Source organism: Mustela erminea, chromosome 1 (genome assembly GCF_009829155.1).
Source record: "Mustela erminea isolate mMusErm1 chromosome 1, mMusErm1.Pri, whole genome shotgun sequence".
Taxonomy (NCBI): domain Eukaryota; kingdom Metazoa; phylum Chordata; class Mammalia; order Carnivora; family Mustelidae; genus Mustela; species Mustela erminea.
Window position 1 is genome coordinate 148251320 of NC_045614.1, and position 12399 is coordinate 148263718.

Below are 12399 nucleotides of genomic sequence, written 5' to 3' on the forward strand. Positions count from 1 at the left end.
ATTACTTCTGCTGACCTTGTAGAGTGACTCATGGCCCAGACAGCTCCGTCCCAATCTGTGTGAATGGTCACAAAACATCTGTTAGGATCATCTTTGGAGTACTTGTGTGCTCTCTGGCTCTCTTTCCTGGCCTCCTCTTCTTACTTTGAATCTGGCTGTGTTCAGCTTTATGTCTGAAATCATTTTGCTAGGTACGAGTATTTCACAATTCATATCTACCTAGAGGGAGAGTCTGTACAGCTGTGCTCAGATGACTAACTCATATAATGAAGGTTTAAAAAAGTGGCTGGAAGTGCTGAATGGTAACTCGAATGTATTAAGGGCTTCTCTCTTTTCCTGAAGACAAAAAGAAGCAAGAAAAGAAGAAAACTTTGGAATACAGCACATGCATATTTCCCCTATGATAAGTTAATGTTTTTGTTGGGCGATTAAAGTCCTGTGTTTATTTACTCATACTGGTCTTGTCTGAATAGCCAACTGTTGAAAAATCATCTTGGAAATCCTTCCTCTCAAATTGCAGCTTGAAGAATTTGAAAAGAAGATGGCTGGGGCCCACAGCATGTGCTATGAACCTCTCATTCGTAGAAGATACCTTCAGCTTGGTGACAACTTGCTCACCCTAGATTTAGAAAGGCCGCCTTTGACATGTGCAGGGACGCTGATTTAGACTAGAGGAACAGCCTGACCGTCAGTGGCACTGTGACCTCCATGCCCTCATCTGCAGTTTATATCACATTCACTGTGGTTTCTGCTTCCATCTAAGCATTTGAGCTTACGCTCAGCCTCATGGTGCTACGAGCACCCGTCTTTTCCTAGGGTTTCTTCTGTTTCCAAGTCTCTCTTTTGCAGAATGTTTGCTGTTTCTCTGACTTTATCAGTGTCCTTTGTCGACTCCTCCCCTTCCCCTAAAAGCATTAGTCTTCTCCAAGTTTCAGCTCTTGGCTGTCTGGCTGTTTTTCCTTCTCATCTATTGCATTTAACCTCTCCTTCCATCTCCACCCCCAGGGCTATTTCATGTGTTCTCAAGGTTTGGCTTCTTACTCATTCAACAAATATTCATTGAATAAATATCCTCATCTCCTTTTTTTCTCTTACACCTACATTCAAACCATCAAATTTTGTTGGCTTGGTAATCAAAATCTATTTAGAAGTTGACTTGCTTTTACTGCTATCCAACAGGCTGAAAGCACCGTCTTCTCCCGGACCACTGTATTAGCTTCCAAACCGGTCTCTGAGCTTTGTATTTTATTTTTCTCCTGTTCCTTAATCTACCATGCATCTGGATTCTGTGAGCCTTTTCAAACCCCACACCAGATTATGGGTACAACCATCCGAATGGCATTCTCTCTCTTTTTTTCACTTGTGGTAAGAACACTTACCATGAGATTGACCTTCTTGACAGATTGTTAAATGTACAAGAGATTACTGTTATCTATGGATGTACTGTTGTTCAGTAGATCTCTAGAACATATTCATCTTGCAGAACTGAAATTTTATACCCACTGATTAGCAACTCCGTTTTTTCCCCTCCCCCAGCCCCTGGCAGTCACCATTCTATTTTTAGTTTCTGTGAGTTTGACTATTTTAGATGTCGGTGGCTTATCTCACTTCAGGATAATGTCTTTAAGGCCAAAGATGTTACCAGATTCTATAAGTGACTTCACACTGTCTGCATGTCTGCTTACCTTTGTCCTCCTTGTCACCTCTCAGGACCTACATCTCCCACTGATCTTAGCCACTGTCACTGAACTCCTGCTCATTGCTATCTTGCCTTCTTTTACCATTCCAGTCAGATATGTTCTAGCCTCAGAATCGTTAAACTCCCTGTCTCTTCTTCCCAGGCATAGTTTTCCCATATAGCAGAATGACTCTCTTTCCCTCACTACTTTTAGGTCTTTTCTCAAGCATCATCTTTTCAGTGAGGCCTTCCTAGGACTTCCTATTCCAACTTTCCCCATACTCTCTCCCCCTTGGTCCTTCCTAGTTACTGTTCCTGATTTATTTTCTCTCTACCACTTATTCCCATGATATGTTTATTTTCTCTTTCTTAATGTAAGAGCAAATGCTTAGGGATGTTTGTTTTTTCACTGATATATCTGTTTTACCAGCATCTAGAACAGTGCCTAGACAGAGTACGCAGGTACAAAGTCAATGTTTTCTGAGTGAAAGAATGAATGAATGAATACATGTTACTATGTGCCAGTTACTTGGTATGCAATGATTAAAAAACAATTGGATTCTGCCCTCAAAAAACAAACTAATAAAAAACTAATTAAAAAAACTCACTAATGAGAGAGTTTTGTTTAAGGTGTTAGAAAGCCTGGAATAGGGATACCTAACTCAGCCTGAGGTAGGATGAGACCCTAAAACTGGGCTTCCTGTAGGAGGCAGCACCTGAGCCTGACAAAAGCTAGCCCAATGAAAGGCGAGGTTTGGAAAGGAGCTTTTTAGATGGAGGGCCATCATGAACAGAGGCATGGTATCTGGACAGATGCTGTTAGTACTCCTCTCATTTCTCCTCAAAGCTTTCTACCATTTCCAAATATGTCAACCTGACTTGTGGCCAAGAGGTGCCTCATTACTGGGAGCTTGCCGCACCTATGAGCATAAGCAGGCTGGAATGCCTGAGAATTAATAAGTACCCCTCAGCTCTTAATGACTAGTGCGTGTTGGGGTATATATACCTTTGTTCTTTTGCCTCATGGCCAGGAGATTTCTGAGGGGTAAGTACAGCAATTTTGTAGGATTGAACTCTAATTACTGTTGTCGATTTAATGTACCCATTATCAACTAAATTCTCTTTCCTTTGTCACTTCACCCTCAATTACCCCTTTTCTTTGAAACTCCCAACAAACTGTTGATCCTTGAATCTGGGGTCAGGGTTGACCTCTGGAAAAACTCAAATGAAGACAATGACTTTTACCCAAACTTTAGAGAGTAAAAATGACAAAAGTCTTTGGCTTGCTTTGGGAGATAATAAAGCAAGCCATATTGGTTGTGTATAGGTGTAGGGAGAGGTGACCAGGTTTGTTAGGAAAGGAATTTGAATTCTACATGAAGGGATTTGGACTGTTTCCAAATTCCTTATGAAATTTGAGTTTGGGGGTAGTGTAATCAAAACTATATCTGAGTGTGATGAATCTAGCTGTGGCATATAGTGGTACTGTACTGGGGACAGGAGAGGTCTAGTTAAGGAAACATTCAGGCAGCACAGTTAGGATATATTCAGGAGTGCATTAGTGAGGTGGCAGTGAGAATGGAAAGGAATAAATGGAGAGAAAATGTCAAGGGAAGAAATGACAGGATTTGGAATCGAGTTCTGAGAGTTGTGGGAGTGAGAGGAGAACAGAAAATGTCCGAGGCTGTGTGAGTTAGAGAGCAGAAGTATCGTTAACAGAGATGAGGAAGCTGTGAGTGGGATCTGGATTTGATGAATTAAAGACATTTGGAGTTTGTGCCAGTGGAATATCCAAGCATAAACGTTCAGCGGACAGCTGGAAATATAAGAAGGCAGGAAGGGTTTGGTTTCCGAATAGGGGCTCTTTTAAACAGCGATAAGTGTGCCTGGCTACGTGAAAATCCCAAAGAAACGCTTGCTTTATTCAAGTCTTACAGTCCTGACATTGTGACTCTCAACAGAGAAATTTCAGAGTAACCCATTGGTGGACTTTGCAATTGAAATACATACTTGGGATGTAGAGAGGCTTTACGTGTCTATAGAGACAAAAGGGGGAGTGACAGGGCAGGAAGGTAGTCTCTGACCAGGTGAATTTTTGAAGATACTGGACAACCAGGGAAGCTCGAAGTCCAGTTCAAGGAGTCTGGCAGAGTTCAGGTGCTGTTGGCAGGTTCTGGAATTCTGGAGACCTAGATTTGGCCCAAAGACCAGTCATTCCTTTCAGAATCCTCAGATTCAGAAGACTGAAGTTGTTTATTTTCTGCCCAAATTTACGGAGTGGCATTGGCCACACACTGAAGGATGTTATTAAGGAATCCATCCCTTAGTTTTTTCTTCTTTGGACTAAATAAACCTATTTCATTCTTCTCACAGGTCATACTTTCCATTTCTTTAATTATTTGTTAGTCTTCTCTGAATTTTTTCCAATTTTCCTCTTAAAATCCTGAGACCGAACCTTCAAAGCAGTAACAACTGGCTTAGTTCTGGGCACAGAAAATTATTTTCTAAAATGTCACACCCAGGCAACAATTCTTTGCAGGTTTTTTTCCACCTGTTTTAAATGTGAACATTTATTACTCATCTTATCTTGAAATCATGCTAATTTTAAATAAAATGTGGTCATAATGGGATTTTCTTTCAATAATTTTCTGTTTTTAACTTTAAACACTCCGAATTGCAAAAGATATTGGCTCAAATTAATATATTTTTTTCATTTTAGGAAAATATAGGTAGAAGATTACGGAATACTACCGTATTACCAATCTGATTCTTTTTCTTCCATAAGATAGCTCATGTTATGAAATATATGAAACAAAATTGTCACAATTGAAGTTTTTGCCCCTGGTCACCCCAACAGATTAAATACTGGGCTCGTTAAAATGTGATGAGATGTAATATAGAAAAAGGGAATTTACTTAGACATGAGTCAAAACTGGAAGCAGGGGAGGACGTGCCAGGGCCCTGAGAGATCGCTCAGACAGCTCTGGGAGTGATTTTCCATGTGGGCTGAAGGAAGATCTTGTAAGGCACAGCCCCAGGTTACACATGCTGGACTCCAATTCCGCAGGATTTACAAGCCATTACTGGAGAGAGTCTATGGCTCTTCTGGCACAGGCGGAGGAGGAAGAAATGTTCACTGCACAATAAAAAAAAAAAAAAATTCGGTTTACAGGGTAAAATAAAAACAGGGCCTTCCTACTACAGAGTGAAGAAACTCATCCTCTGAGTAAGGGTTGAGAAAGGGGGGGGGATCCATTTTCTTGATTTAAGAGGTCTCATCAGCTAAGATTGCTGAGAATTTGCAGTCCCTGCTGGTTAGAAAGTAGTCTCCCAAAGCAGAGAAGAGCAAATTCACACCCCTTGAGGCTACTGGGAAGCTTCTGGTGCTGAGGCAGCAGAGCAGGGGCGGGGAGCACCGCCCGCCAGCCTCCCCGCGGCTCCTCCCCACTCTCCCAGGCCCACTCCCAAACTTAAGCACACGCTCCCCTGTTCCAGCCAGAAGCCCTGCGTGAGCCTCTACACGTAGCCGCAGACAGCTCCTTAAATAGGTCGGAGTTGAGCAAACAATCCCAGACGTAGGGCCGGGGAAGGCGAGCGGAGGCGACCGCACCGGCGCGGCGGGTCAGCCGGCGGCCAATAGCCGGGGTGCGGCCCGCCCTGTCGCCTCCCCCTCGGGGAGCCTATAACTTGCCCGCAGCGGCCGGGGGGCGCCCACTCCTGCGCGCCTCCGCGACGGCTTCATTCCGGCCGGCCGCCCGCCCGCCGCTCCAGCCACCCGCCGCGCCTCCGCCGCGCGCACTTGGCACAGGGGTCCCGCCCGTAGTCGTCGCCCCGGGCGGACCGGGGTCCCTGCGCTCTCGCGAGAAGTGAGCCGCCGCTGGGCGGTCGGGGCGCCGGAGCCGGCGCGGGCTCTCCAGGCCGAAGATGGGGTGCTGCGGGGTGAAGCTGCAGCTGCTGCTGCTGGAGCTGCTGTTCCAGCTCTGGAGTCCCTGCCTGGGCGCAGACTCGGAGAAGGCTCCCAGCATCCGCACAGGTGAGCCCTCCGGCGGGTTGTCCGTGTCCCAGGGGGCTCGGCCGCGCGGGCAGTTCATTCATCCACTGGCCCTTCGCGCGGGGCTTGCCAGGGGAGCCGGCGGGGCGCCCGTGCCTCCCCAGGACCGCAGAGATGTGTAGGTGGGCGCCTGTCCTTCGCCCGGACCACCGAGGTGAGGGACTGTCCTGCCGCCTCAGCACCGCTGAGTCCTCCCCAGAACTGCGCTCGGGCGGCGCGGGTCCCCGGGGAAGTGTGGGAGCCCCCGCGCTCGTCGGTTCTGGGAGTTCGCCGTAACCCTCGAGCGCATGAAGTTTTCTTCAGCACAAGCTGCGGTTTCCTTTTCGTCTTGCAGGTCACTGGGCGCCGACACCTTTCGGGCAGCTCTCCTTTCTCCTTCTTTCCTGGAATTGGCATGATTTATGCGTGTTGGAAGAGGCAGTAGTCCCTCTGTGACCTAAACACGGGGCTCAGTGTACTTTCTGATTGATGGTGACACATTCCTTCCAGCGCCCCAGGAAGCAGCCGGTAACACCTACCTTTTGCCAAAAACAACGCTCAAAACCTTGGTTGTTTTCAGTGAGGGGGCCTGGCTACCCAGTAACCTCAGGGCTGCAGCTTTCCTCCTCCGGGACTTGGAGGGGAAGCTGTGGACACACATCTCCCCTCAGCCGCCCTTTTCCTAAGCCTGGTGCCGTTTCTTGTTTTCAGAAGCTGGAACTGCAGCGACGAATCCAGTCAAGTTCCTGTAAAACAAAACTTTTTACATTTACCAAGATTAAAGTTTCACCACTTGTTTGCCTAAACATACTTCGGTGCCATTTGCTGCACAGGAGATATCCTTGGAGTTTTCCGCTTTTGTGCTCTGACTCTATGCTCAGCCTTCTGAAAGATCTCGCACTTAAATGTCCTTGTGCTGTAGTTTTTTTTCTTTTTTCCTTTTCCTTTTTTTTTTTTTTTTTTTTTAGTTAGGATCATTCTGTTCTCTCTCTCTCTCTCTTTTTGGTAAGTAAATAGGGCGTTTTTCTGCTTGAACTTTAAGCACAAGGACAAATTTCTATTTTGGATTTACAGTCGGAAGATGACATTTGGTGTAGAACCCAGCTAGTCCCTCTAAGCAGTAGTTTTGTCTTCATCTTCAAGTGTTTCAGAAGGCTTCAGTGGGCTAAACTGCCCATCTTTCTACATTCCTGCCAAACAGTACTTGCTTTGTTAGCGTGTGAAACTTCACCCTGTAGATGATGCTTTTCTTTCTCCTAGATATGTGTTGGTTTCACAATGGATTTCTGAATCCTGTGTAGTTCTTTTAAATTTGAACTGAGTTTTTCCATAACTTTAAATTTTCATTGAGTATAACACCTAGAAAATAGACAAGTAAATGCCTTCAGCAAACTTGGAAATGGAGACATTTAAAAAAAAAATCGCCAGAAAAATGACTTTCTTTGTTGAAGCATCCAAGGAAACCTTACTGGGAAATAAAATAACCTCGAAGGGCTTTGCTACTTTTAGAGGAATCTCTTTAGCCTTTGTATATTTTATTTCAGTGCATTACCACCTCCCCTTTTCATTTAAGAGAAGGCATCTCTTTGTAGCTTCTTTTAGGTTTACAGTAAAAATCATCTTGCTTTCCCACTCTGGCTTTTAAGTTTCAAGGATCTGAATACTAAAGTTTTAATGGATTGTAACATAACGGAAAGGGAATTTTAGATATGAATGTTTTCCTCAGAAACTGACCACATAAAACCCACTGCTGAAATCCGATGTCTCATCTATCTTGTTGGGTAAGCATGGGGATTTCAGTTAGCGCCTAAACGCAAGAAAATACTAATTTGTAGTACATGGAGGCAGCACTAGCCAGTTGGATTATGAACTTTTGTGTAGGTAAATGTGATGAGCTGATAAATACAGATGATACACTGCTCAGTAACATGGCCAGTCGTGGACCATGTTCCATTTTCTCCCTAAAATATTGCAACTGAAAATTGCTAAATTGGAGATTTTATTTATCTATCTATCAAGTGAATTTTTTTTAAAGATTTTATTTATTTATTTGGCAGACAAAGATCATAAGCAGGCAGAGAGGCAGGCAGAGAGAGGAAGGGAAGCAGGCTCCCTGCTGAGCCGATGCGGAGCTGGATGCAGGGCTCGATGTGGGGCTCGATGTGGGGCTCGATGTGAGGCTCAATGCGGAGCTCGTTGTGAGGCTCCATGCAGAGCTCGATCTCAGGACCCTGGGATCATGACCTGAGCCAAAGGCAGAGACTTTAACCCACTGAGCCACCCAGGCGCCCCTATCAATTGAGCTTTAGAACTCTAACTTGTTTTGCTTAACAGGAGGTCTTTAAGAAAAGTACTTAACATTTCTGTCCGAGGAGAGGGAAAAGCCATGTATTTGTCATGTATTTGTCACCATGTCCCACTTAGCCATGAAGAAATACATTAAACCACGCTTTCTTGGCCCAATTGACAGTTTGAGCCAGAAAATTATTTATTGGAGGGGGGCTGTCTGGTGCACTGTGCCATGTTTAGCAACATCCTTGGCCCCAGTCCAGTAGCACCCTCCTCCAGATGTGAGAATGGAAAATGCCTCAAAATGAAAAATGTCCAAATGTCTCCTGAAGGGCAGAATTGCCCAGGTTGAAACCCCTGGATTAGAAAAATGTGTATCTGAGGCAGTGTGGTATTATAGTGTTACTGGAATAATACTAGCAACTCCTTTTTGAAAGCAAATGTTTATAGTGATTTTCCAATTTTCCACTGTAGTAGGGAATGTGCTGTTTGAATCACATTAATCAAGTTTTGGAATATGTTTTTTCCTAGCTTTCTTTGATGCTGTGTATTGACTGGAGTTGAGAATACTACTTTTCGTTATACCTACCGAGGGTTTCGCTGTGTTATGTGTTCACTCCTATTTGGTTGCCACTTTGTTTTTAGCATGGAAATAATCTAAATAAGATTTTGGTTAAAACAATTATTTTTATATGATCTCCCTGATATGAGGAAGTGGTGATGCAACATGGGGCCTTAAGTGGGTAGGAGAATGAAACAAGATGGGATTGGGAGGGAGACAAACCATAAGTGACTCTTAATCTCACAAAACAAACTGAGGGTTGCTGGGGGGAGGGGATTTGGGAGAAGGGGGTGGGATTATGGACATTGGGGAAGGTATGTGCTTTGGTGAGTGCTGTGAAGTGTGTAAACCTGGTGATTCACAGACCTGTACCCCTGGGGATAAAAATATATGTTTATAAACAAAACAAAACAAAACAATTATTTTTCTCCCAGAATTATTTATAGGAATTTTCCCTTAAAATTTTACCCTGTGGGAGCTTTTGAGGCAAAATCCTCCTAATGAGTGTCCACACAGCAGGTTAAAACCCTGATATATCTTTCCTGTACTTTTCTGCCTTCTGGATGAGAGGGAGAGAAGTGTGGATGTATATCTGCCCCGTACTTACAACTGGGTCTCCAGGCTTGGATCAAAATTTTTGTGTGTTTTCTAAGGTACCTTGAGTATTCCATGTTCTAAATTGGGCGGAAACCAAGTTTTGGGCAAAAATGGAGGAAATGGTTTCAGATGTTTCTGTCAAGACCAGTATTTTTCAACCATGTTCATTTATGAACTCTTTAATTTACTCTGGCACATTCAGGAAGGAAAGGAAAGGTTTGTCCCATCTGCTGAGGCAAACTGACAATTTTTGGGGTGGAGAGGGAAAAGCCAAGGTCCTGGAGAAACCTCTGGAAGGGAGAGAAAGAGGCTTGTCCTCTGTGTATTTTCTGTGTCCTGGACTCCAGCCACACAGAACGATTCATCATGCTTAAGCAGACTCTGCCTTTTATTTCATAATATAAGAAGGAACCTATGAAATATCTATGGAGTATGTAAGGATAGAAAGTAAAAATTAAATTGAGATATGCTTTTCTACCCATTATGTCGACTAAAGCATTAAAATAAACTCTGATCATAACAAATGTTGTAAGTATGGGAACCTGCTAACTGTTGATAGAAGTACATCATTTTTGGACAGCAGTCTAGTGGAATTGATAACCCACATACCCTATAATTCTAGATACATACATGCACAGTACTCTCAAATTTCTGTGTCTGTTCTTGAATTCTATTCATTGTTAAATCCAGGTCTCAGGAAATTGTTCCCCTTACTATCTATTTTTTTAAGATTCATTTATTTATTTGAAGTGGGGAGAGGAGAGAGAAAGAGTCTCAGCAGACTCCCTGTTGAGCCTTGAGCCCAAGGACAGAGAGGCTCACTCTCAGGACCCTGAGATCCCCACCTGAGCTGAAACCAAGAGTCTTGCACTCAACTGACTGAGCCACTCAGGCACCCCACCCCTTGCTATCTTTTGTTTGGCTCACTTTCTAACTTTTTACTGCCATTGGCTTATATAGATCACACCTGCTTTGTGTGATGGATTTTTATGTTTAATAAATTGTAGATTCTTTGAAATGAGGGACGAAGTTACTCATTTTGGGGCTCCTCATAGTCTCTTCCATGTTCTAACACAAAGATTCTCAATGTGTGTTTGTTGAGTGTCTGACCCACTTTTGGAATTTTGAAAAATGGCATCTCAGTGAGACTGCTGGATGCTTATTTTCCTAGGATTTTAACTGAATTCCCCTAACATCCTTTCTCTACCCAGGGACCCATACACTACCATGATCCAGCAATTTATCAATGAAATATCTGGCAAGGACTAGCCTGAGGTTTGGCAACTTTCTCCACATGTCCTTTTTTTCTGCTCTACCTACCTTCCTCAATATAAAGTCACACCTTCAGAAATACTCTCAGATGATTGGATACCATGATTTTAATTTCTTTTTAAAATTTTATGGGTGGGGAAATGGACACTTGGAATGGTAATATAACATGCAGAAGATCACAGAGCTGGAAAGCAACATGGCTGGAGCTTGTGTCCTTTCTCCAGGCTGTGTTCTATGTCTTTCCTGACCTCCTTATTCTGCTGGGCTTTTGGAACCTATGGGAAATAAATAGAGACTAGACATCAGAGACCTCAAGAAGCAAAAGGAATGCTTTGCTAAAATAAAAGCATGTATTTGTAGGTTTGTGTAAATGGAGGGGAAAGGGATTGGCACGGCTGAAGGAAAACTGGGCCCTGGCCCAGGGTGGCAAACGGTGGCCCATGGGCCAAATATGGCAGGCCACAGCTGTCTGCTTTTGTATGGCTGTTGAGTTAGCAATAATTTTTACATTTTTAAATGGTTGAAAAATATCAAGTGAAAAGTAGTATATTGTGATATGTAAAGGTTCTATGAAATTCAGTAGTCAGGGCCTATAAAGTCTTACTGGCAGACAGCTCTATTTATTTATTTACATATTGTTTGTGGCTGCTTTGGTACTCTGAGGCAGAGCCTTATAGTGGCCATAAAGACTATATGACTTGTAGAGTGTAGATTATTTACTATCTGGCCCTGTACAGAAAAACTCTGTGGATCCTTGCTTAGGAGGTGACATCCCCAATTCAGCTGTGGCTTGGGCAGAGCTGCTGCTCTCTTGGAAGGAGCTGGATTCTGGACAGTAACAGCTGATTCCAGGCATTTGAATGGTCTGTTTTTCATTTTAGACTTTCCAGTGATTTCTATGGTGTTTTTAATTCAAAGATAGAGCTTCTCTGTTACGTCTTTTTAAACATGGCCCTTGATGCTAAATAGACATGTTGCTGTGGTGGAAAGAGTGTACTCACGATCAAAAAGGAAGAAGACACTGATGACCGATTGGAAAGGAGATGCATGTTTCTTCTTCATAGCTTGTGGGTGTTCTACAATTTGGTCTAGAAACTTGGTTATGAATTTGTGGTTCCATTCCTGGGAGGAAATGATTAGCACATTTATCAGTGAGTGCTTTTATTTTTCTTCAACAATTGCTGTGAATTAGGCTAAACTGAGAAATTGGTGGGTTTTAAAGTGACAGATATTTTATTTCTCTTTTACATTTTACTTGTTTGCTTTTGCAGTACTGTGCTTGCCTCACTGAATTAAACTTAAATAACAGAACTAATTTTTACAGCTATCAAAATTATAGTTAGCTAAGAAACAGTCAGCCTGAGGGGTAGAATTATAGATAGTCTGTTATGATTTGTTGTCATTGTACTGCTTACCACCTTAAGGCTTATGTGTTGCAACCTGTGTTTGAAATGCTGTTAGGATGGTCTAGCAGTACAGAATTTACTACTCTCGTATCAGTTATGTCATAAGAATGCCCCTTCAAGGGATGCCTGGGTGGCTCAGTCTGTTAAGTGTCTGCCCTCAGCTCAGGTCATGATCCCAGGGTGCTGGGATCAAGCCCCACATGGGGCTCCCTGCTCAGTGAGGAGCTTGCTTCTCCTTTTCCTACTCCCTCTGCTGCTCTTCCTGCTTGTGTTTTCTTTGATTTCTCTCTCAAATAAATAAATAAATAAATAAAATCTTTTAAAAAAAAGAAAAAAGAATGCCCCTTCAAAAACTATTGTTTATAATGAGAAAATAACTTTCAATATCTCCCACTCAAGATAACTTTATTTTAAAATATAATTCAAAGAGTGGAGGTATGTTATTTTTATACACAGAGGAAAGATTTCTATTACATATTTTCTTTTCTTTGTTGAAAGAGGGAAATCGACTTCTGTTAATAATTTTACTTAATTTTTAAATATAAATCTCTTTATAAAAAAGCTA

The 12399-nt window shown here is 42.9% G+C and overlaps 1 protein-coding gene across 2 annotated transcripts in view; it reads left to right on the forward strand.

Moving 5' to 3' along the window:
• The first annotated feature begins 5062 nt into the window (after positions 1 to 5062).
• The window catches only part of PLOD2 (procollagen-lysine,2-oxoglutarate 5-dioxygenase 2), a 94874-nt gene continuing 87537 nt past the window's right edge, over positions 5063 to 12399 (forward strand). For both annotated transcript variants that reach the window (XM_032346492.1, XM_032346499.1), the window contains exon 1: positions 5063 to 5711. In XM_032346492.1, coding sequence (XP_032202383.1) covers positions 5603 to 5711 — 109 coding nt within the window. In that variant the 5' untranslated portion in view covers positions 5063 to 5602. The remainder of the gene's footprint in view (positions 5712 to 12399) is intronic.